Genomic DNA, 25,758 nt, shown 5'->3' with positions numbered 1-25,758 from the left:
ACCCACAAGCACCGCCCCCGGCCGTATGGTCGCGCCCACTCACCGATGGCCCCGCCCCGCCCTGGACCGAACCCACCACGTGTGGCGGCAACTGAGGCGGGAGAGTGGCCGCTAGGGGCGCTGCGGAGTCAGAGTCAGGATCCGCCTTCTCGGCTGTACCCGTTCCGGAGGAGGTGGATTTCAGGCTTCCCGTAGACTGGAAGAATCTGCTCAAAACCGCCTGCCTTGCAGGGCCTGGGCCGGCGGGAGCGGCGCCACCAGAGACCGGCTTCCGGCGCGACATCGCGGAGCACGCAGCCACAGCCCGGCAGCAGGTCGAGCTGGGAGCGCGAGCCCGCGGCCGCCGTTCCCAGGGCGTCTGCGGGCGCGAGCACGTCGCAACCCTGCAGTGCGCCGGGGCGGGGGGCGGGACGAGGGCGGGGTCTCGCCTGCACAAATAGGACTGAGGGGGCGGGGTGGCCAAAATTTCGCGCCAAGCTGGCGGGTAATCCCCGTGGTCAGTGTGACGTGCGATCTTGGAAGTGTTTTCTGCTGCTATCATGGTTCGTCCGCTAAACTGCATTGTCGCTGTGTCCCAGAACATGGGCATCGGCAAGAACGGGGATCTGCCCTGGCCCCCGCTCAGGTACCTGCTGGGCCGGAGGTGGGTCGATTGTGTTGGATCGGAGCTTAATCGGGGCACCTGGGCCGGGCCGGGTCGACGCTGCGAAAAGAAGGGGTCGGACTCGTGACCTGAGTTGGCGGGAGGTAGGCTTAGACTTCCTTCCGCGTCAGGAGCCTGGCGGCTAGTTACTGATTTCCGTCCCGCTCCAGCTGCCCCGCTAGGCCTTTTCCCCCCGCGTCCTACCCCAGAGCAAAGTCCCAGTCCTGGAGGTCCCCCCAGCGCACCGTTTGTCGGGTGCGTTAGAACTGAAGCCCACGGGATCCCATTCTGAGTAACTCCATGTGTTTCTCTAACTTGTAGGAATGAATACAGGTATTTCCAAAGAATGACTACAACCTCTTCAGTAGAAGGTAATGTGGGATTTTTAAGTGATTCAAATTTGCGAAGGGTCTTGCCTAAGGAAGCTTACCAGTGCAAATTTTACTTAAATTAAAAGTTTTTCATGTTAGTCTGGGACCTTTTGTCCTAACATAAATGAGGATGCAGTTCCCAAGATTCATTAAACATTTTTTTTTTTTAATTTCTTTGAAATTTTATGTGAGCGTGCGTACAACTCAGGTATTGGTCAAAATTGGAAGCTAGGTAGAGGCTTCTGTGGAGGTTAGCGCTGGCAAAGGAAACCAGAACAGGCCTTTGAAATAGCTGCTGGAAGAGATGATAGTGCCTGAATGGCAATGGAGAGGACAAAAGTCCAAAAAGCGGTTACAAGATACTCAATTTGGAGATTAGAAAGTTAAAGGTGATGCAGGAAGGCATCAAAGATGAACTCTCAGATTTTCAGTTTGAGAGTCTGGGTGACATGGAAAATAAAGGAGTGGGGAATAGTGTGCAGCTGTAATGATGATGATTTTAAAGTGCTTGTAGTATATCCGGGACAATTTCAGGCACGGGGAACTAGATGAATTGAGCCACTGGAGAGAAGAGGATAACCAAGGATAAGAATGTGGGCATGAGGGAGAAAAAACCTAAGAGACATGTGTGTTTATTCATTAGAGGAGGAATAGCAGAGTAAACAGGGAAACAGTAAATCAGAAAGGAGCAGATGCAGCATAACTATAACAGGACAGATAAAACGTACTTCAATTTGGCCCTTGAGTCACTAGTTGGAGACATGATGGCAAAAGCTTGAAGCTAAAAAATTGACATGAACCATGTGAATGAAGCACAACTACAGAATTGTGACATGAATCCCAAGTATGGCCTGCTAATAGGAAGAGCATCCCATGCCTGACCTGTTCGCTGGTTTTCAGTAAATATAGTATTACTTGGATAAATGAATGAAAGGGTACCAAGGATGTCTTGGCTTTTTTTTTTTTTTAAACGCCTCCCTATGTCCTTCACTCATCATCTCTACCTTAGTTGTTAGGTTAGGTCTGTGCCATATTCCTCATCAGAATTCCTCACCTATTAGCTCCATTATCTTTAATAGTTGATATCTCCTTATTGAACACGTAAAACTCTGTCTTTGAAAATATAGTGCATATTGTGTAAGGGTGCTCTGAATTACAGGGGATTTTTTGTTTGTTCTTGGAGGAAAAAATTTTTTTCCAACACTTGGAGGTAATATTTGGTAAGAGTAGTGAAGCAAAACCTGAAAAATGCTTAGTCTTACAACTTGCAGTTTGTAAATTTAGTGTTTTTGTTTAAATAAAATCAAACTAATGATGATTCTTTAAGAAAACAGATACAGGGACTTCCCTGGTGGCACAGTGGTTAAGAATCCGCCTGCCAATGCAGGGGACACGGGTTCGATCCCTGGTCCGGGAAGATCCCACATGCCACGGAGCAACTAAGCTCATGCGCCACAACTACTGAGCCTGCGCTGTAGAGCCTGCGAAGCACAACTACTGAATCCCGCAAGCCACAACTACTGAAGCCCATGCGCCTGGAGCCCGTGCTCCACAACAAGAGAAGCCACCGCAATGAGAAGCCTGTGCACTGCAACAAAGAGTAGCCCCCACTCACCGCGACTAGAGAAAGCCCACGCACAGCAACGAATACCCAACGCAGCCAAAAATAAATTAAATAAATAAATTTCTTTAAAAAGTAATAAAACAAAACTACATTAAAAAAAGAAAACATACATGCACTCCTTTGGATAGTCTATCAGAACATATCAAGAATCATAGAAATGAGTATGTTCCTTTGATCCAGATACCTGACTCCCAAGGGTTTTTTTCTCCTAAGTAATTAAACAAAAATGGAAGCTTTACATGTGTATAGTTTTTATAGAAGCGTTATACTTGAACTAGATGCACAGAGGCACAATTGATAATGTTTTAAGCTAATTGCATGGAATATTAAGCAGCTGTCTTTTAAAAAATGACTAAATGTATAAAGTATGCAAATATGAATAATACTGTTATATCAGTTATTACAGTACATATTAGATGCTGAGTATTGTAAGTCTTCAATCGCCACAACAACTCTACAAGTAGGAACTACCTTTATCTCCGTTTTATAGATAAGGAAAATAAGACACAGGAGATAAACATGACTCGCCTAGTAGATGACAGAATACATTCAATTTGAGCACTTCAACCCAGAATCTTTGCTCTTAACTACTATAATATACATGACTACAGTTGATGAAAACTATATATTGGTTATAAGTTGGCTAAAGCCAAAGGAAATAACAGTTACTAGACTTAGATAATGGATGACAAATGGTAAATTTTGATAAAGCTGTTTTAAATTTTAATTTTTTAAAGCAGATCCACTAGGTGTCCCTACGACAATCATATCTATGCATATATGTATGAATATATAAAAATATATATGTATACTCCCAAAATATATTTATCTTTTGCGTGTGATTTTACAGGTAAACAGAATTTGGTGATTATGGGTAGGAAAACCTGGTTCTCCATTCCAGAGAAGAATCGACCATTAAAGGACAGAATTAATATAGTTCTCAGTAGAGAACTCAAGTAAGTACTGTACCATAAATTCACCACAAGAAAACCATGTTCCGTTTCTTATGGTAGAGGTCAGTATAGGACAAAATAAAATAGTATGAATGTAACTATGGATGAAGCTACTTAATATCATAAAGGTGATTACAGAAAATAAGCAGTTATTTATGCCATATGACAGTAACTTATTCTGTTACTCAAGTGACTGATTTCATCACCTTGACAAATTACATTAAATCTAACTATGGTAATAATAGATTTGCACGTTTCCTTGAACCATTATTCAGTAGACTTAAATATCAGTTATATAATGTAATTTAATAAACTTTTCTAGTTTCATGTAAAATCAAAATACATATATTATGGAACTTGCCAAACTTAAGTGTTATCCCCTCTCTGTACCTAGCCCTAAATGCAATAAGATGTAAATTTTAGGATTGGGCTAAAAACTGGTCCTAGTCTTGTGCCCTGTTATTTCTAGTTTACCACAACAGCCAAATAATATTTTGTGCTTTTGTTCTTTACCCAGCATCTGAAGGTTAAAATTTTCAAAGTTTTGAAATGGAAGCATTTCCTAGGAATTCTAGGGAGTGTCTCTAGTTGGCCTGGGGGAGGAATTTTCCTGTTTACCAATTTAACATTAGGTAACATAGTTCTGGATGCCTGGAAATGCCCTGGGGACTTGGCAGGGTGCGGAGGGGGAAGCAGTTTAGGTAAAAGCATTAAGACTCTTCATCAAGTCAACTCCAGTGCTTTTACCTTCACCAAGGCTTCCATGGCATTTACTCTACATGTAGTGCAAACTGATTGCTATTTTGTTTCTTTTTGTTATTTTTTACATTGGTCCCAGCCCACTAAAATAACTTCTGGAACCCCAAGGGGTTTTGCAGGAGTTTACTGTTGGGGGGGGAGAGGGGAGCCTGAATTATACCATAAGGGAAGGTTTAGGACTGGCATGGTAATTATTCTCTCTTAAACTAATAATATAATCACACAAAAAATGCAGCATCCTGGGGCACTGCTTGCTTAATAACGGTGGTCATAGTATTCCTTTCCCATGTGTATTATTAGGGTTCACCCAGAGCAGCAGAACCAGTAGAAGATAGATAGATAGATAAAAGAATTTTATTGCAAGGAATTCCACAGTTGTGGGGCTGGGTAGGCAAGTCCGGATACCTGTAGGGCAGGCCATCAGGAAGGGCAGGGAGGAACTCTGCAGAAGGGGCTGAAGCTGCTGCCCGCTGGTGAAATTTCTTCTTCAAGGAAGCCTCAGATCTGTTCTTAAGGCCTTTCAACCCCTTGAATTAGGTCCACCCAGATAAAAGTCATTTAATTATCAACTTTAATCACATCTGCAAAATACCTTCACAGCAACACCTAGATTAGTGTCTAAATAACAGTACTATAGCCTAGGCAAGTGAACACCTGAAGACTATCCAACCACGGAAGGAAAAACACTACACAGCTGTAGCCTAAGGGGACTCAGGCTTATATAGATTTTCTCCTAAATTCCTCCTAGAATGGTATAGGTTAAAAACCTGGAAGAAAGTATACCAGAATATTTCACTGATTGCCTTTGGGTGATGGGGAATATGTTGATGTGCATCTTGCCATCTGCCCCGATCTTCATGCTGTTCTCTTTCTCCTGGTTGCTAGGATATTCTGATTATATCTTTACTTCATAGAATCCAAATTCACCGACCATATTGCCATTCCCAGAGACTCTTTAATAACATATTCTTGAATACTACTAAGGTTTATTTATGGCCAGCTTGAGCTAAAACAAACATAAAGAAATCTCAGTGGGGTAGATGTTCAGTTGGGCCAGCATATCTCCTCAAATGATGAGTCTTATTTCTTCTTTATGACCCCCCTATGGTGTATGTAATTGGATTCAGTTGTTTCTTATGTATTTATATGTAACATTTGTTGGTGCATTTCACTTTTTTTTTTTAAGGCAGAGAGAAAATTTAAAATCTTTATCACCAAGCACACCAAGGAAATAGGGATACCAGTTAGAGAAAAAAATTAGAGTTATTTTTTGTCCTTCCTTCTGCTTCCCTACTTGCTGGTCAGTTCCACACATATCCTGAGCACCTGCTATGTGCCAGGCACTGCTAGGTCCTAAATAAAAGGGGGGGGATATATACATGTAAATCTCTTGCTCATGCAAGCTTTTAGAGATATTCAATTTTTTACCACCACCCCACAATGTAAAAAGAAACTGAATCCTCAAAGTAATCCAAAAATTTGCTGCCAGATACTAGTCATTTTGCATAACTGTTCCCTTAATAAGGTATAGGAAAAATGCCTTTCTAAAGCTTTCTAGACAACCAAGTTGTGGCTTTAAAAGAAATATTATGCAGCCACATTTGGAAAACAGGCATTTTCTCAAAATGTTAAACATAGAATCATCATATGACCCAGCAATTCCACTCTTTGGTATATAACCAAGAGAAATGAAAACATGATTACATAAAAACTTGTACACAAATGTTCATAGCAGCATCATTCATAGTAGCCAAAAAGTGGAAACATCCCAAATGTCCATCAGCTGATAAATGGATAAACAAAATGTGCTACATCCATGCAATGCAATATTATTCCACAATAAAAGGAATGAAGTACTGATATATGCTACAACATGAATAAGCTTTAAAGTCTTTGGAACCAAAAACCAAATAAAGAAGTTTTACTGCAATGCTGCAGCTTTGGCAGCATCTTTAGAAAATCCAAAATTGCCTGCATGATATAAGATGTTGTAAACTGTCTTCAGTCCATGAAGTTGTCTAACATTTCATTGCAGAATAATTTTTTATGGTCGTGCTATCATATTCTCCACAGTGATTAAAACTTTCTTCTCTTCATAAAGCTTCAGTTCTCTCCCCACCACTCACATACTTGGTGTAGCAAAGACTTAGCAACCTGGCTTCTAATACCTGTTCTGGCACCTATTAACCTTGAGCCTTGCTGAACCTCAACTTTCTTACCTACTGAATGGGATTAATGACAACTTCTTAGGGTGATTTTGAGGGTTAATTAATATTTTATATGTTAAATTTCTGGCACACAGAGGGTACCCTACAGATATCAGGTCCTACTCCCCCAGTCCTTGCTATTTTACCAAAATTACATAATTTTGTAGCTTATTGAAAATATTAATATTAATGAGATCACAATGGACAGGCTCATGATCTTATTTCCACCTTAACGTATCACTTTGTTCTTCCTTCCCTCAATCTTGAGACAGAAAAATCCCCTGCTTTTAAAATCAATTCCTTCCCCCGCCTCCACTGTTTTATTCTAGACTCCATTTTGTTTCTGTCCTCAGGACCTTGCTCTATTATACTGCCCTTTAGTATTTTAAACCTCACCACAGATTACTTTTCTTCTCTCAGTTTTCCTGGAGCTTTCTTGTGTTAAATAATCTTAATGTAAGCCTCAATAATATTTATAGTGGCCTGTCACTTCTGTGTTTTGCTCATACTTTTACCTCCTTCAAGACTCAGCTAAGGGATCAGACTCCAAAGAGAATTCTTCCTGTCACCCCAGCCAGATGATGCACAACCTCTGTGCCCATCTAGCATCCTCCACACATCCCCAGTGCATGTCCTTTTCACTTTTATGGGCACTGCTGAGCTATTTCTTTGCCTGCCATCACAATCTTTTTGGTACAGGAAGTGCTTTTTTTTTTAAATCTCTATTTCAAGCACCTGGCATATCTCCTAGCAAAGTAGGGGTTCCAGAATTTTCATGGAATAAATGGTCTGTAGTCAGTTTATAAAAATAGAATCATCCCACATAACAACACTTTGTAACCTGCCTTTTCCCCACTCAATATATTAAAAGATTAATTTCTATAAATATTTTTAGTGGCCGCATAGTATTCAATTATGAGGATGAAGCATATTTGAATCAATTTTTAATAGTTAGAAATCACATTTTTAAAGACTGAGTATTAAAGGTCTTAAAGTGAACATACTTCTGAATTCTGGTTAAGATGTGATTCTAGCCTAGGGTTTTTCTTTTTAACTGTTTTCCCAACAGTCTTCAGGGAAATTGGGGCAGAATTCTATCTGCCATCCTCTTTCATCAGGCACAATGGAAAGGATAATGTTTATATAATACCCCAGAGTAATCAAATGAGGCAGCTCAAGGCCGGAAAACACTGGTCTGAGGGCTCTGCCTAAACTAGGCCACACCATCTGAGGCCTGAGGGAACCAGAATCTAACACCTTTGTAGCCCATGACCACCAGTTGAAAGCCTATTGTCTGAATAAGAAGTGCCCCTCAGGCCCCAAGGTCAGGCTGCTGGAACTCAAATCCTAGGTCCACCATTTCCTAGCTGTGTGACTATTGGCAACCTAATCCCTCAACCTCAACATCCTCATCCGTAAAAAGGGATAATAGTACCTACATGGGACTGCTGGCAACATTAAATGGTATGATGAGTATAAAGCACTGCCTGACCCTACTACTTGTCAGAGCAAGTAGGCACTCAATAAATGTTAGATATTTTCTTTGTAATACAGCTATCCATCAGGTAGAAAGCAGCCTCCCTTGAATAGGGCTTTTAAGGAAAGGGATGGAAGTATCACTGGAGTGCCTGCTATGTGCATTATCTCTTTTAATCTTCATGCCAACCCTCAGGGAATTCAAGATTCTGGGTAACGAGCAAAATATCAAGCATGGCCACACACTTCTTGATGTAGAGTGTGTGTGCTACCACATACCAACTGTCCTTTGTAAGGGAATCCAATCTGGATCGGATTGAGATAATTATAGAAAGAAAATTTAGCAATGAAATAAGTAACAATATTGAGTGCTTGCCATATGGTATTTATTGTGTTAGTTTCTAGGATTTGTGCTGTGAAGAGGCTGATGAACCATTGGCTCAAATTTTTGCTAATTTTCTGCCCATCTAGGGTCAAGTGTTTCTTGTGAAACATTTCTATACCACTAAGTAGCAATACTGTGCTGAAGCATTTCCTCCATGTCTTTGTTATATCTAAAATCTGAAACAAATCCTTAATCTGTTCTTTGTTTTCCTTTTTAGACTCACTGCAAAAGGGCAAAGAAGTAGTCTTTACCTTAATCCCTTGAATCATTCTCAAGCCATTGTTCCACAGTCTTCACAAAAAGATTGTCCCCTTTCCTTGAAGTCCACACCAACCACGTATACCACCTTCTAAATCATTTTGCCGTAATCCACCTACTTCTAGAATACCTCTTCCGGTTTTCCTTGTATGTCAGTTCCTAAATCACCAATTTACATCCTACCTTAACTCCTGTCAGCAGTCCTGATTTAAACATCCTCAGTTACTAAAACCATCTTGACTCTTTCAAAGTCATTGTAAACTTGGTTTATTAACTAGACTGTCTTCTCCCCCCAACTCCAAATCTGTTTCTTCTAAATTCAGTTCTCCCCTCGAATGGCCTGGTCCATCCTAGTCACTGCAACTGCCCTGATACCTTTGGGGATCCCTTGGCTCCTTTAGCTTCACCCTAGTCTCCGTGTCTTCTTCCAGCTTTGAATCAAAATACATTCTTTGTGCTATCTTAACTCCTTGAGAGATGACAAAGAGCGAAGTAAGTCAAATAGATATCAAGAAGGTGAGAAAGGAGGCAGCAAAGAGAATGAGTAGTCCCCATTAGCTCTTAGTTAATCATTGTTAGAACTACTAGTTCAAAGGCAATTACATTATTTTTTTAAAGCATCAGTCTAAGAACTTGACATTGAATTGTAATTTCTGTTGTGTCTAATTACTCTGAAAGCCAATTCTGCATGTTTCTTCATTTATAAAGGGAATTACAAACTCTCACCAAAATAACATTTTTGGAGGTTGGGAGAGACTGAGCTAATCAATATAAACAATAAATTAATTGACTTTTCCCCTTTGGGATTTTTAATTACAAAAGTAATAACATGCTCGTTTTTTGATAATTCATTTATTTCTATATTGTTTGAAACATGAGAATCCTTTCCCCACACCCCAAAGGTAACCACTTATTAACAGTTTGAATATCATTCCAAACTAAAGTCACTCAAACATATCACTCTTTTTCCAACATTTTATCTGAAGACTGTCAAGCCTATAGAAAGAATTTTACAGTAAACACCTGTATACCCACAACATAGATTCTACCACATAGATTATTTTATACTATGCTTGTTTTATCATCCATCCAACCATCCATCAGTCTTGTTATTTTTATGCTTTTCCAAGTAAACTGCAGACATTAGTATATTTTCCCCTAAATAATTCATTATATATCTCATTAACTAGAGTTTAATATTACTTTACTGTTTTTTCTTTTGAAATAAATATTATGTACAATGAAATGTACAAGTCTTACATGTACATTTGCTATATTTTAACAAATATATGCACCTATGTAACCCCATATCAAAGATATAGGACATTACTGTCACTCCCAGAAAGCTGCCTCAAGCCCCTTCCCAGTGAATCTTTACCCCATCCCTCCAGAAACAACTACTGTTGTGATTTTTTTTCCACCACAAATATCATGCAGTATCACAAGTGGTTCTGTTTTTCATTCATTGTAGACCATACATACACAAATGTGGGTTGCATTATTGGCCATGGGCCATACTGATGTTAAATGCTTTTTATTGAAAGGTTTCATATTTATGATGCTTTTAATTTTATAATTACTGCCTCCTAGTCAGATTATTTGACTAGTATGAATGGGGTTTATAGAAATTACGTGTAATTCTTTCTTGTAATCTCAGGGAACCTCCACAGGGAGCTCATTTTCTTGCCAAAAGTCTGGATGGTGCCTTAAAACTTATTGAGCAACCAGAATTAACAAATACAGTGGACATGGTCTGGATAGTGGGAGGCAGTTCTGTTTATAAGGTAAGTAACGTTATCTGTGACTATAAGGAAATAGTCTACCCTCTTTCTTTCAGCTTCCCTGCCATCTCAACTTTAAAAGATTAAGCCATGAGCAAAGGAAGCACGTTATTTCTCCTGGAAGTTAGACATATTGCCAATTTGCACTATTCATTTTTTGATACTATCATACAAACTAAATGAAAAGTAAGTTTTTAGGTCTGTACCAGTCTATTTTCAATTCAAAATAGTTGATGTTTCCAATTTTAAAAACATTCTAAATCCTTCCTGAGAATTGTACTTGCACTGCATTGTCTTCTCCTCCCTGGATGTGCCTAAATACACTAAGCTATCATCTTTTCCTCAAGGATAAATATTATGTCCCTTACTGAGGAAAGGCTCTGTTGAGATACACTGACTAGATGTATGTGAACTTGTTCAAAGCACAAGACTTGCCCTCAACAATTTTCATATAACGTGAGGGTAGGGGGAAAGTGTTCCATGATTTCGTATCATAAGAGAAGACACTGTGTTAAATAGAAAATATTCCTTTTTCTTGATACCAGATGACTTCCAGCTTTAAACATTTTTGAGGATAATAAATAGAATTTTATAACTCTTTTATAACACTGAGGAAAGATTACATTTATGGAGAGGAAAAATCAGCCCCTACCCTTTGTGGCTTGTCATAATATATGAACACAAATTATTTTAGAAAGAAGTATACCAGGATCCTAGGTGGCATTATAAAAACTCTGTTTCTTGGGTTCCTGTTTCTACAATCTTTAACATTCTCCATTTGTAATAGGGGGAAAATGGACATTTTCCTTTGATCTTTTCAGCCAAGAATGAATTTCTAAGAAAATAAGTTGTTTATTTTGCTGAGTGCCGATCACAATTTGAATGATTCAATACCATAGTCACTTGAAAATGTATTCTTTAAACAATATAAGTACTTAAATACATTTATATAATTTGATATATCTGTACTTATATAAATAATAAAGAAGTAGAATCTGTAGGTTTTTGCATTATCCGCCTCACACCACATTGACTTACAGAACATTTGGGACTACCAGCCTGTTTTTGTAAATAAGGTTTCAATGGAACACAACCATGCCCATTGGTTTAGTGTTGTTTATGGCTGCTTTTGCCTACAAAGGTAAGAAACCATATGGCCCACAAAGCCTAAAATGTTTACCATCTGACCCTGTACAGAAAAGGTGGGCCAGGATTATTTGGCCTGGGGCAAACCAGCAATGGAGCCTACAGGCCCTTTGGTGGGCCTAATGGTGGACTCTTGGAGGGCTCACACCAAGGAGTACTTCCCAGAACTTCTGCTGCCAGTGTCCTTGTCCCCGCAGTGAGCCCCAGCTGCCCCCCCCGCCTCTGCAGGAGCATTCCAACACTAGTAGCCGTGTGGCTGACAGGGTCTTGGTGCTCCAGCCGGGAGTCAGGCCAGAGCCTCTGAGGTGGGAGAGCCGAGACTGACATTGGTCTACCAGAGACCTCCCGGCCCCGTGTAATATCAAATGGCGATAGCTCTCCCAGAGATCTCCAACTCAACACTAAGACTCAGCTCAACTCAACGACCAACAGGCTACAGTGCAGGATACCCTATGCCAAACAACTAGCAAGACAGGAACATGACACCACCCATTAGCAGAGAGGCTGCCTAAAATCATATAAGTTCACAGACACTGCAAAATACACCACTGGACGTGGTCGTGCCCACTAGAAAGACAAGATCCAGCCTCATCCACCAGAACACAGGCACCAGTCCCCTCCACCAGGAAGCCTACAACCCACTGAACCAACCTTAGCCACTGGGGACAGACACCAAAAACAATGGGAACTATAAGCCTGCAGCCTGAGAAAAGGAGACCGCAAACACAGTAAGTTAAGCAAAATGAAAAGACAGAGAAACATACAGCAGATGAAGGAGCAAGGTAAAAACCCACCAGACCAAACAAATGAAGAGGAAATAGGCAGTCTACCTGAAAAAGAATTCAGAGTAATGACAGTAAAGATGATCCAAAATCTTGGAAATAGAATGGAAAAAATACAAGAAACATTTAACAAGGACCTAGAAGAATTAAAGAGCAAACAAATAATGATGAACAACACAAATATTGAAATTTAAAATTCTCTAAAAGGAATCAATAGCAGAATAACTGAGGCAGAAGAACAGATGAGTGACCTGGAAGATAAAATAGTGGAAATAACTACTGCAGAGCAGAATAAAGAAAAAAGAATGAAAAGAACTGACAGTCTCACAGACCTCTGGGACAACATTAAATGCACCAACATTCAAATTATAGGGGTCCCAGAAGAAGAAGAGAAAAAGAAAGCGTCTGAGAAAATATCTGAAGAGATGAAAACTTCCCTAACATGGGAAAGGAAATAGTCAATCAAGTCCAGGAAGTGCAGAGAGTCCCATACTGGATAAATCCAAGGAGAAACACGCCAAGACACATATTAATCAGACTATCAAAAATTAAATGCAAAGGACTTCCCTGGTGGCGCAGTGGTTGAGAGTCCGCCTGCCGATGCAGGGGACATGGGTTCATGCCCCGATCCGGGAAGATCCAACATGCCACGGAGCGGCTGGGCCCGTAAGCCAAGGCTACTGAGCCTGTGCATCTGGAGCCTGTGCTCCGCAACAGGAGAGGCCACAACAGTGAGAGGCCCACGTACAGCAAAAAAAAAAAAAAAAAAAAAAAAAATTAAATCCAAAGAAAAAATATTAAAAGCAGCAAGGGAAAAGCAACAAATAACATAGAAGGGAATCCCCATAAGGTTAACAGCTGATCTTTCAGCAGAAGCTGCAAGCCAGAAGGGAGTGGCAGGACATATTTAAAGTGATGAAAGGGAAAAACCTACAACCAAGATTACTCTACCCACCAAGGATCTCATTCAGATTCAATGGAGAAATTAAAACCTTTACAGACAAGCAAAAGTTAAGAGAATTCAGCACCACCAAACCAGCTTTACAACAAATGCTAAAGGAACTTCTCTAGGCAGGAAACACAAGAGAAGGAAAACAAACCCAAAACAGTTAAGTAAATGGTAATAGGAATATACATATCAACGACTACCTTAAATGTAAATGGATTAAATCCTCCAACCAAAAGACAGACTGGCTGAATAGAAACAAAAACAAGACCTGTATATATGCTGTCTACAAGAGACCCACTTCAGACCTAGGGACACATACAGAATGATAGCAAGGGGATGGAAAAAGGTATTCCATGCAAATGGAAATCAAAAGAAAGCTGGAGTAGCAATTCTCATATCAGATAAAATAGACTTTAAAATAAAGACTATTAAAGAGACAAGGACACTACATAATGATCAAGGGATCAATCAATGAAGAAGTTATGACAATTGTAAATATTTATGCACCCAACATAGGAACACCTCAATACATAAGGCAAATGCTAACAGGCATAAAAGGGGAAATCAACACAATACAGTAACAGTAGGGGACTTTAACACCCCACTTTCACCAATGGACAGATCATCCAAAATGAAAATAAATAAGGAAATACATATGCTAACACATTTATATGGAATCTAAAAAAGAAAAAAAAACGGTTCTTAAGAACCATGGAGCAGGACCGGAATAAAGACGCAGATGTAGAGAATGGACTTGAGGACACGGGGAGGGGGAATGGTAAGCTGGGACGAAGTGAGAGAGTGGCATGGACATATATACACTACCAAATGTAAAATAGATAGCTAGTGGGAAGCAGCCGCATAGCACAGGGAGATCAGCTGGGTGCTTTGTGTCCACCTAGAGCAGTGGGATAGGGAGGGTGAGAGGAAGATGCAAGAGGGAGGAGATATGGGGGTATATATATATGTATAGCTGATTCACTTTGTTATACAGCAGAAACTAACACAGCATTGTAAAGCAATTATACTCCTATAAAGATGTTAAAAAAAGAAAAAGAAAAGTTGGGCCATATATCATTAACTTTGATACAGATCTTCAAATGCTGCTGTGATTAGTCCCTTCAATTTTTCTAATTTTTGGTATAGTAAGAATTGGTAGAATACTGATTTGATCGGGGCAAGAGAATAAATGATTTAATGTAAGCCATAGGATTGAAAATAAAAAGTAAAATTTGTTCTATGCCCTTTGTATGGAATTTTAAGGATTACACACAGTTGAATTTATATGTATATGTGTTTTTGTTTTGTTTCAAAAGCTATTTCAAAATCAAGAGTTATTGCTTTCTTAGAGTTGCAGTTGGGACTCCTGACTTTGTATTCGAATTTTAAGATATTTGTTCCAGGGCAGTTTTTTTTCTGTATAAACTATCAATAGTACTATAGGCAGTAATAGAAAAGTCATTAACAATATAATGCCAAATGCAATCATTAGCAACAAAAGACAGAATAAATTACCTACTAGCATTGTAACTATCTGCTGAGAAACTGAGGCATTAAATTTTATGTATATGTACTAAGCATGTCCTTGGGATTTTCATTAGTCAAGGTCTCATGAAATTACTATCCTATCCATATATACATATGTAAATTTTTCTGTGAAGGGTAACTAGATAATTTGGGGTTTTTAATTCTTAAACAACAACCAAAGATAAAAGACAAAATTGAATGCTTAAAATGAAAAAAAGAGTTCATGTAAGCAAACTAGAGCCCAGAGTATGTTTGAACTCACCCTTGTAATTATTGATAAATGATTAGGGCCATTCCCAACTAAGTCATACTTTGCAGGGTCCCAAACTAAAGAATAGGATAATTAAATAGCATGCTTTGGAGGTAACAAGATATGTAGCATGTCTCTAATACCTAGTACAAACTTCAGTATGTAATTAAAGCAAAAATATTAGAGTTTCTATAACTTTTGACACAGATAAATAAGGAAATTGATGCCTTTTGTTTTATTTCAAAGGAAGCCATGAACAAGCCAGGCCATCTTAGACTATTTGTGACAAGGATCATGCAGGAATTTGAAAGTGACACATTTTTTCCAGAAATTGATTTGGAAAAATATAAACTTATCCCAGAGTAAGTAAAATGTTATTCATTGGTCTGAAGCACCTTTGGCTTTCCTGCTTAAGAATTATAGAAAAGAGAATGTCTCTTCAGATTGAATTCGAAGTAGCAATGTGTTTTATAGACAAAAACTATAGGAATTTTTGGATATGTTTTAATGTTGAAGACTTGGGAATGTTCAGGTTTTAATGACTTCACTGAAATCTAGAGAATAGGCATTAGTTCATTCTGTAAGATCAGTGCTTATTTAGCATCAGACTTTGTCTTAGGCATTGGGGATACAGTGTTTACCAAGACAGAAGATGTCACTATTCTCCAGGAGATTACATCGTTTATAGTAGAGGAGGAGGGTGGCAAATAATAGATAAACATCCAAAGAGTCGCTGTGTGGTAAATTGAAATACTGTGATGTGGTAGATACTGTGTAGTCTGAGAAGTCCTCTCTGAAGAGTGATGTCTACACCAGATCTAAATGGCAAGAAGCCAGCCACACAAAGGGCTGAGGAGAGCATTCCAGAAACCAGAAGTAGCTAGCGCAGAGAACTGAGGGCAGAAAGAAGCCTGGCGTGTTCCCTGAACCTGAAAGCCATGGTGGGCATTGTGAGCGAGGGGGAGACCAAGAGAGATCAGACCCAGGGCAGGTTTAGAGGGTTCTGAATAGAGAGTGATACTCTTCTGTTTATGGGCAATGGGCTGGAGGAGGCAAGAGTGAAGCAGGGAGACCAGTTACAGTAGTTCAGGTGAAAGATGAAGGAACTAACTTAGTGGTGGAGGTGGAAGAAGATGTTACACTTGATTTACTCTGTAGTTTACTTTGATTTTAGCATGAAACTGTCTGCTTTTGAAAACATTTTAGTTTAAAAGCGCTTTTCAGCTGTTGGCTATGCAGAGTAGAAGATTAATTATATCAACACTTTTAGACTAGCTCTTAACACATTCTTTCAAACACTCAGTTGAAAACAGTCATTCTTTGAGTGCAAGTTTGATTTTGGAAATACCTCCTAAAAGCAGCATTCAGAGCCAAGTCTGAATAAATGGATGGCCAAGCTTTAGAATAAAGTATATTACTTTACAGAGTAATATAGGTAATGGTCTCAAGTCAAATGAAGTTGGTGACTGATTTTCTTGGGCTCTTAACTAGGTCTAAGGAAAACTGGAAATTCTAAGAACTCTAAAAAGTTTCTAAACAGCTAAAGTACAGGCTTTTGCTTATAGTCTCCAAAGGTGACTACTTAGAAAAATCACATTGATTTCATATATATATATATTTTTTTTTTTAAATCAGCTGTTTCTTTGTCCCACCTTATTTTCTCTTGTACCGCTTAGATGGCTGATTCTCACATTATGTGGCTATTGATCTCTGCTATCCCTCATTTCTTTCCTTTCTTTTTGCTACTAACAAAAAGAATAGATTACTGTGTGAATCAGCTTCATATTAAATACCTTTGTAAACCCTGTCACTCTCGATTAGACCTCTTTCCAAAGCTATGACCCTTCAAGATCCTTGATAACTTAAAACAAATACAATTCTGGCTCTTTGACTCTTAGAAAAGAAAATATTAACATCTCCTGAGAAATGATTCACACATCTCAACATTCACCCATTCGAAGTATATAATTCAATGGTTTTAGTATATTCAGAGTTGTGCAGCCATCACCACAATCTTAAGTTCAGAACATTTTCACCATCCAAAAAGAACCGCTGTACACATTAGCAGTCGCTCTCCATTCCCTTCCCCTGCTGGCTCTAGGAACCACTAAATCTATTTTCTATCTCTATAGATATGCTTATTCTGGATATTTCATGTTAACAGAATCATATAATATGAAGTCCTTCTTGGAATTGGCTTCTTTCATGGAATTGGCTTCTTTCACTTAGCATACTGTTTTCAAGGTCATCCATGTTGTAATATGTATCAGTACTTCATGCCAAAAAGAATTCCATTGTATAGATTTACTACATTATATATATCCATTCACCAATTAGTAGACATTTGATTTATTTCCACTTTTTGGTTAATGTAATGCTGTTTTGAACATTCATGTACAAGTTTTTGTGGGGATTTATTTTTCATTCCTCTTGGGTATAATCTGGGAGAAGAATCACTGGGTCATATGGTTTAACATTTTGAGGAACTGCTGAACTTTTGATAACGTGACTGTACCATTTTACAGTCCCACCAGCAACATACGAAGGTTCCAGTTTCTCTATATCCTTGTCAACACTTGTTATTGTCTGCCTTTTTGGTTATAAGCTATCCTAGTAGGGATGAGGTGGTATCTCATTGTGGTTTTGATTTGCATTTCCCTAATGACTAATGATGTTGAACATCTTTTCAGGTGCTTATTTGAGATTTATATACTGTATCTTCTTTGGAAAAATACCAATTCACATCCTTTGCCCATTTTTAAAATTTGGTTATTTATCTTTCTATTACTGAGTTTTAAGAGTTCTTTGAATATTCTGGTACAAGTCCTTTATCAGATATATGAGTTGAAAATATTTTCTCCTATTATCTGAGTTGTCTTTTCACTTTCCTGATTGACTTTCACTTTTCCTAATCATTTACAGCACAAAGGTTTTTAATTTTTATGTAGTCCAATTTTTCTATTTTTTTCTTTTGTCGATTTTCCTTTTGGTTTCATACCTAAGAAACCATTACCTAATCCAAGCTCACAGAGATTTTTTTCCTGTGTTTTCTTCTAAGAGTTTTATAGTTTTAACTCTTAAGTCTATGATCTGTTTGATTTAATTTATATATGCTATAAGGAAGAGGTCCAAGTTCATTCTTCGGTAAGCAGCACACTAGTTGTCCTAGCACTATTTGTTGAAAAGACTGTTCTTTTCCCCAACTGAATTGTCTTAGCACCTCTGTGGAAAATCTATTGACCATAAATGTGAGGGTTTATTTCTGGACACTCGGTTCTATTCCACTGATCTACATGTGTATCTTTATGCCAGAACCACACTGTCTTGATTACTGCAGCCGTGTAATAACTTTTGTGATCAGGAAGTACTAGTCTTCCAACTTTGTTGTTCTTTGTTGTTTTGACTACTCTATGTTCCTTGCATTTCCACATGAATTTTATGATCAGCTTGTCAATTTCTGCCAAAAAGCAAGCTAGGATTTTGATAGATTGCCCTGTATCTGTAAATTACTTTGGAGAGTATTGCCATCACATCAGTATTAACTGCCAAATCATGAACATTTGATGTCTTTTCAACTTATTGAGATCTTAATTTCTTTCAGCAATGTTTTGTAGCTTTCAGTGTACAAACCTTGCACTTCATTGTTAAATTTATTCTTAAATATTTTGTTCTTTTTGATACTATTGTAAATCAGATTGTTTCTTAATTTTATTTTCAGATTGTTCATTGCTAATATATAGAAATACAATTGATTTTTGTTTATGGAGCTTGTATCCTGTAACCTCACTGAACTCATTTATTCTGATTGTAAATGGATTCCTTCAGATTTTCTAGATACCAAATATATCATTTGCAAATAGAGATAGTTTTACTTCTTCCTTTCTAATCTGGATGTTGTTTATTTCTTTTTCTTGCCTAATTGTCCTGGCCAGAACCTCCAGTATGATGTTCAATAGAAATGGCAAAAGCAGGCATCCTTGTCTTGTTCCTGATCTTAGAGAGAAAGCATCCATTAAATACGATGTTAGCTGTGGGTCTTTCATACATGCCCTTTATCACACTGAGGAAGATCTCTTCTATTTCTTATTCATTGAGTGTTTTTATCATGAAGGAGTATTGGGTTTTGTCAGATACTTTTTTTTTGAGTCTCTTGAGATAATCATGTGGTTTTTGTCATTAATAAGACAAAATATATAATTAATACTTAATATGCTATCAATATGGTATATGACATCAGTTGATTTTTCTGTTAAACCCATCTGGCATTTTTGAGATAAATCCTACTTGGTAGTAATGTATAATCCTTTTTATATGTTGCTGAATTCCATTTGCTAATATTTTGTTGAGGATTTTTACATTTATATTCATAAGGATATTGGTATATTGGTCCGTAGGGTTTTTTTGGTAACGTCTTCATCTAGTTTTGCTATCAGGATAGTGCTAGCCTCACAGAATGAGTTGGGAAGTGTTCTCTCCTCTTCTACATTTTAGAAGAGTTTGTGAAGGACTGGTATTAATTCTTCTTTAAATGTCTGAGAAATTTTTAATGGTGAATAGACTGAGATAGGAAATTGCTATCCAAAGCCAAAATTCAAAGAAATTGCTCCAAAATGGACATTCTAAACAAGGCTATGGAAGAAAACAGAAAGTCCTTTCTTCCACTGCAGCACGTCATAGTCATCTGTACTTTCAAGCCTGTAGCAACGTAGTAACAGCCTCTTTAACATGGGATGGAGGGAATCCCCTAAGGGATAAGGGAAATATGAAGCAGTATAAATCTTTCATGAAATAGAGAAAAAGGAAACCTCTGAAGCAAAGAGAATATGCTTTGTCCCTGGACATCTGTAACACTGCTCAATTCTGGAGCTTTCTTTCCAAATCTCTCTACATTGGGCAACTTAGAATTGCTCCCTACTGTCCAGAAATGAGTTCTGATCATTCTTTACTCCCCTTCATTCTTTCCCCACAGCTACCCACTTCGTTTAGTCTTCCATTATCCCTATCCTAGGCCTCTGTGGTTACATAGGTTTCAGTTCAAACACAGTATCTTTTATTAACACCAAAATTCCTGGTAATAAAAGCACCAGTATAATGAAATAAAAATGAAAGAGGACTACTATGAAGCAAGAAGAGAATAAATTAAAATGTAGATGAAGCCACAAGTGGTAGAAGTCTAAAAGCAGAATATTAATGAAGTAAGATGGTTTTACTTTGTGTCTCCCTTTTTCTCCCAGTGGGTCATTGTCAATGCAATCATTTTTTTTGACAGCACCATGCCAGCCTGTCCATTAATCTGCCCTTATTCATCTTGCCTGGAAGAAGTCTTTCTGTCTCAGACTATTTCACACTAGGATCCAACCAAACCATCAGAGCAAAATATTTTATAGCAGCAGTTTTCCCACTTAATGAGCCCCAAACAGACTTCTCCTTCTAGTTAACAACCTTTCATGTGACCATGTAGTCAAATAGGATTAAAGACCAGAAGAGGCCTTTGAGGCAGTAATTGGCTCCAGAGCTGGGACAGATGCCCCTCACCAGTAGACACTTGAAGTAGGATTTAGATGGGTTGACGTTTCCTCTTCTGTTCCCATTATTTCTTGACTGTCCAACAGGATCCTGGTGTATTTGTCCATATTATTTGTGGATCCCTCTCCTCCTGAGCTTGTGCTTCCTATAGAGTCATCATTTTTAGTTATGATTTGGTTCTTATGGATACCTGTTCCAGGAACTCTGTTTACCTCTATTTTAGACCTTCCATCAAATCACCTCTGCATTATTCTCATGCTCCTTTGTCAGTTCAGATCTTATGATTATTTGTATTCATTTGCTTCTTTAGTGCTTGAAGATTCTAGAAAAGACCATCTATCTGGGTGGTTCATAATAAATAGGTGGTATTTCCAAATCCTGTTAGACTTAAACTTGGAGTTCAAAGGTTGCTCTTAGACAGTTTGTTCTTCAGAAAAGTTTGGAATTATGATTATGAGGTAGTTATCATTATTAAAACAGACTGAATATGTGAATATTGTGGAAAGTAAAATTAATCTTAAGCAGAATTCAATTTTCGTTTCACAGAGAAAATAAACATTATTACCATGACTAGTGAGCATATCTAGCCCATAGCATAGTTATTTCTAAATCATTATTATTCATGGTTTTAGAAATAGCTTTGATTTGATACTTTGCTTTTATCTTGTTAGCTGACAATCTTGATACTCTTGAGAATTTTACACACACACACAAATGTAAATGTTGCTTTTGGTGACTCATCTAAGAAAGTAAAATTGTGGTTTAAAGTTGGCCTAGTAAAATCATTTCTTTAAACAGAGAAAAAACTATATTGCTACTAAAACAGTAGAACAGAAACAGCTTAGGAAATGGTTAGTAAATACAAACATACCTTCTTCCTCTGAAATATATTCTCCTTTTTTTTCTTACCTATTATTATGCTATTGTTATTTCATGTTTCTAATTATATATTTTTTCAAAATGGCATAATCTCTAATTGGTCAACAAAAGGTTAATTCCTATTATTACTCAGCATTCTGTTGGGTATCATAAGAGACTTAAATTTGTTTTCTATGTTATCTCTGCCTACGATGAGGTTAGAAAATAGTTAGGGGGACAAAACAAACTAATATCATTAATGGGTAACATTTGTAGAGCACTTAATATATCAGGCACAGTGCTAAATTCTCTATAAGGATGAAGACTTTTTATTGATAGCTAAGTGTCACACAGCAGAACCAGGTTCAAACACAAGCCTGACTAAAGCAAGTCTTCCTGACCCCTCACCTCCAGCACAGTGGATACAGCCAGCACAAGCCTACAGAAGTGCACCAAGATTAGGGTTGTGGACAAGAGTGGTCAGAACAGCCTTCAGTGGAAGACCCGGGTTTGGGGTTTTTTTTTGTTGGGGGCGGGCAGTGGTGTTCAGTGAAAAATAATTTTTTTTGTTGTCATAAGAACACAGCATGAGATCTACTCTCAACAAATGCTTAAGTGTACAATATACTATTTTAAACTGTAGGGCCAGCGTTACACAGAAGATCTCCAGAACTTGCTCATCTTGCTGAAACTTTATATACCGTTTGAACAGCTACTCCCTGTTTCCTCCTTCCCTCAACCCCTGTGAACTACCCTTCTACTCTCTGTTTCTATGAATTTGACCATTGTAGATTTCTCATATAAGTAGAATCATGCAGTATTTGTCCTTCTGTGACTGACTTATTCCACTTAGCATAACGTCCTCCAAGTTCATCCATGTTGCTGCGTATGGCAGGACTGCCTTGTTTTTTGAAGGCTGAATAATATTCCATTGTATGTATACATATTTTCTTTATATATTCATCTGTCACTGTAGTTTCCATATCTTGGCTATTGTGGATCATGCTGCAGTAAACATGGAAGTGCAAATATCACTACAAAAGATAAGTGTTGGCGAGGATGTGGAGAAATTGGCACTCTTGTACATTGTTGGTAGGAATGTAAAATGATGCAGCCACTATGAAAAATAGTATGATGTTTCCTCAAATTACTAACAGTAGAACTACCATGTGATCCAGCAATCCCACGTCTAAGTATATACCCAAAGGAAGGCCTGGGTTTTGACTTAGAAGCTGAAGGAAACACACACCTAAGTGAGTGTTAGGAGTAGAAAAGATCAGATAAACAGTGATTCTAGTAAAGGATATGAAATAAGCCACACAGTGGGGAATTAGAGCAGTGTGGCGTCCACTGATTAAACAAATCAAGAATCCCCGGGCTTCCCTGGTGGCGCAGTGGTTGAGAGTCCACCTGCCGATGCAGGGGACATGGGTTCGTGCCCCAGTCCAGGAAGATCCCACATGCCGCGGAGGAGCTGGGCCCGTGGCCATGGCCGCTGAGCCTGTGCATCTGGAGCCTGTGCTCCGCAACGGGAGAGGCCACAACAGTGAGAGGCCCGCGTACGGCAAAAAAAAAAAAAAAAAAGAATCCCCATGCACCACACACAACTTCAGTTCCACTCTAACAGCTAAAGGTTGTGTTTTATTTTTTCTTTGCTCACACAAGAATTTGATAACATATGTAAGACTTGCAAAAAGTTCTTAAGAAATTTCATATTAGCTGGGTGACAAGAGTGGGAACATAAAAGAGAAACTGCTAACAGTGGTTAGTTTGGGGGAGAAAAACTAGGAGTTAGAAGGAAAGGAAGAATTATACTTTTTATTTTCTAACTTTCTGTAGTTTGAAATTTTTCTTACTATTTGCATGTGTAGTGTATTTGCATAATATTTAATTATACATCTTTTTCTTTTACAGATATCCAGGTGTTCCTTCTGATGTCCAGGAGGAGAAAGGCATTAAGTACAAATTTGAAGTATATGAAAAGAACAATTAATGTGAAAGTGTTTTCTGATCTATTTCAAGCCTCCTCCTCCCCCAGCAAAATTATGTATTTTTTGTTGTAGAGACTTTTGTTGACTTTAGATCTATGGATAATTATTTCTAAGCAAAGTACTTTTATTCCCCATTAATCTTAACTAGACTGTATCAGATACCATCTGTGAAACATTTCTTGCTGTAACTTCCTGAATGCCCATCAAGAGTCAAGAATAGGTGACCAGCACCTGCCTAGGATAGAATATCTACCAAGACAGCCCAAAGTAGGAAAGTGCCCTGGTAGCATGAGCTGAAACCAGAGCCTATATATAGCGCTAGGAGCTAGGTAGATGGGTCCAAAGGTCAGAAATGGATTATAAACAGAAGAGCTAGCATTCAGTTATTTAAATTAGATCAAAAGAGGGACTGTGAATTACTTTATATCACACTTCTGAAAAACATTCCCTTCACTTAGACTAGGAGTCAGTAAGTTGAAAAATCCAGGATATTCCACAGGGATAGTAAAGAGGCAGGTGCGAGACTACCTTTTCAGTGGATAAAGGAGAAGGTTTGAGACCTTAAAAAACTTTGTTCCTGATCTTCAGTGAGATTGCATGGGATGTTACAATGATAGAACAAGAATTGGCTGCTCTTTACAAAAAAGAATCTAATATCAAACATAATATCTAAAATTAAAAATTCAAAGAGGTAATAAATTGAGAATGAATATTGCTAGAAACCAAAATTAGTAAGTTAGAAACTAAACTTCACAGAATTAAAAAATGAAAATTAAAACATGTTTTACCCATCACGTGAGCAAAGATTTAGATTAAGTATCCAAAAAAAATAGCATTTTCTGCCTTATAAATTGGTACAATCTTTTTAGAGTGTAAGTTAGCAATATCAATTAAAATTCAAAATATTCTGGGTTTGGACCCAGAACTTCCACTTCTAGAAATTAATCCTGAACAAAGATATGGACCCAAGAGTATTTGTTGCAACTTTTTTTTTCAAACTTAGAAACAGCCCAAATGTTGATTAATAAGAAATAACTAACCAATATGTCTATAAAATGTAACATCTGCAGCAGTTAAAAAGAATGAAGTACTGACAGGAAAATGCCAAAAATTGCTAAATAAAAGAAGCAAATTGTGTATAATACTCAAAACGTTTAATCAGTGTTCATGTGTGGGAAAAAGCGTGCTGCAAACTGTTGACAGTATCAAAGTTGGGAGTGTTATTTTCTGCGTTAGGTATGTCTGTTGTGATTAGATTTTTTATAGCATTATGTACTTATTTTCATGAAAAACTACTTAAAATGATAAATTGAGCCCTTTACTCTTAGCAGTAAAATTAGGTTACAGAACATCAGGAATAAAAAGAAATGTCCGAAAATCTTCCATAGAGGGAAAAAAACAGATCACACAGAAGAATAGGAATCAATACTGACTAAGACTTACAACCACAAGAAGACAGTGGTGCTCTCTGCAAGGAACATAACCAGAAAACTATTAGTATCCAGAATTTATAGGTATCAGATACTGCTAAGAAAAAGAAACAAGCCATTTAGAGAAGAGGAAACTCAAGGGGCCAAAAATATATAAAAAGTTTTACCTTCCCACTAGTAATTGGGGAAATGCAAATTAAAACTACAGCAAGGGCTTCTCTGGCGGCACAGTGGTTAAGAATCTGCTTGGGGCTCCCCTGGTGGCGCAGTGGTTGAGAGTCTGCCTGCCGATGCAGGGGACACGGGTTTGTGCCCCGGTCCGGGAAGATCCCACATGATGTGGAGCGCCTAGGCCCATGAGCCATGGCCGCTGAGCCTGCGCATCCGGAGCCTGTGCTCCGCAACGGGAGAGGCCACAACAGTGAGAGGCCCACGTACTGCAGAAAAAAAAAAAGAATCTGCTTGCCAATGCAGGGGACATGGGTTCAAGCCCTGGTCCAGGAAGATCCCACATACTTCGGAGCAGCTAAGCCTGTGCACCACAACTAATGAGCCTGTGCTCTAGAGCCCACGAGCCACAATTACTGAGCCCACATGCCACAACTACTGAAGCCTGCATGCCTAGAGCCCGTGCTCCGCAACAAGAAGCTACCACAATGAGAAGCCCATGCACCGCAATGAAGAGTAGCTCCCGCTCGCCACAACTAGAGAAAGCCTGCGTGCAGCAGCGAAGACCCAGTGCAGCCAAAAACAGAAAAATAAATAAATTTTTAAAAAATAAATGAAACTACAGCAAGGTACCATCCATACACATCAGATGTGGCATTCTCTCCAATACTTAA

General features: G+C 38.4%; 2 protein-coding genes across 7 annotated transcripts in view; one reads left to right on the top strand and one right to left on the bottom strand.

The window, feature by feature from the left end:
• Positions 1–283, bottom strand: part of MSH3 (mutS homolog 3) — a 181,068-nt gene extending 180,785 nt beyond the window's left edge. For all 3 annotated transcript variants that reach the window (XM_067731131.1, XM_067731132.1, XM_067731134.1), the window contains exon 1: positions 44–283. In XM_067731131.1, coding sequence (XP_067587232.1) covers positions 44–283 — 240 coding nt within the window. The remainder of the gene's footprint in view (positions 1–43) is intronic.
• On the top strand, positions 176–24,637 carry DHFR (dihydrofolate reductase). 4 transcript variants are annotated; one of them, XM_067731138.1, is made up of 6 exons: positions 176–314; positions 965–1,014; positions 3,489–3,594; positions 10,334–10,460; positions 15,358–15,473; positions 23,410–24,637. In XM_067731138.1, the coding sequence occupies exons 2-6, from the start codon at positions 990–992 to the stop codon at positions 23,486–23,488; spliced, it is 453 nt and encodes a 150-aa protein (XP_067587239.1). In that variant the 5' UTR covers positions 176–314; positions 965–989; the 3' UTR covers positions 23,489–24,637. The 4 variants fall into 4 exon arrangements, with proteins under 4 accessions (XP_067587239.1, XP_067587236.1, XP_067587237.1 ...); XM_067731135.1 differs by lacking the exon at positions 176–314 and adding an exon at positions 439–643; XM_067731136.1 differs by lacking the exon at positions 176–314 and adding an exon at positions 444–625.
• The last annotated feature ends 1,121 nt before the right edge of the window (positions 24,638–25,758 follow it).

Source organism: Pseudorca crassidens, chromosome 3 (assembly GCF_039906515.1).
Source record: "Pseudorca crassidens isolate mPseCra1 chromosome 3, mPseCra1.hap1, whole genome shotgun sequence".
NCBI classification, from domain to species: domain Eukaryota; kingdom Metazoa; phylum Chordata; class Mammalia; order Artiodactyla; family Delphinidae; genus Pseudorca; species Pseudorca crassidens.
The sequence above is the reverse complement of the archived record's forward strand: the minus strand, read 5'-3'. Positions and strand labels throughout refer to the sequence as shown.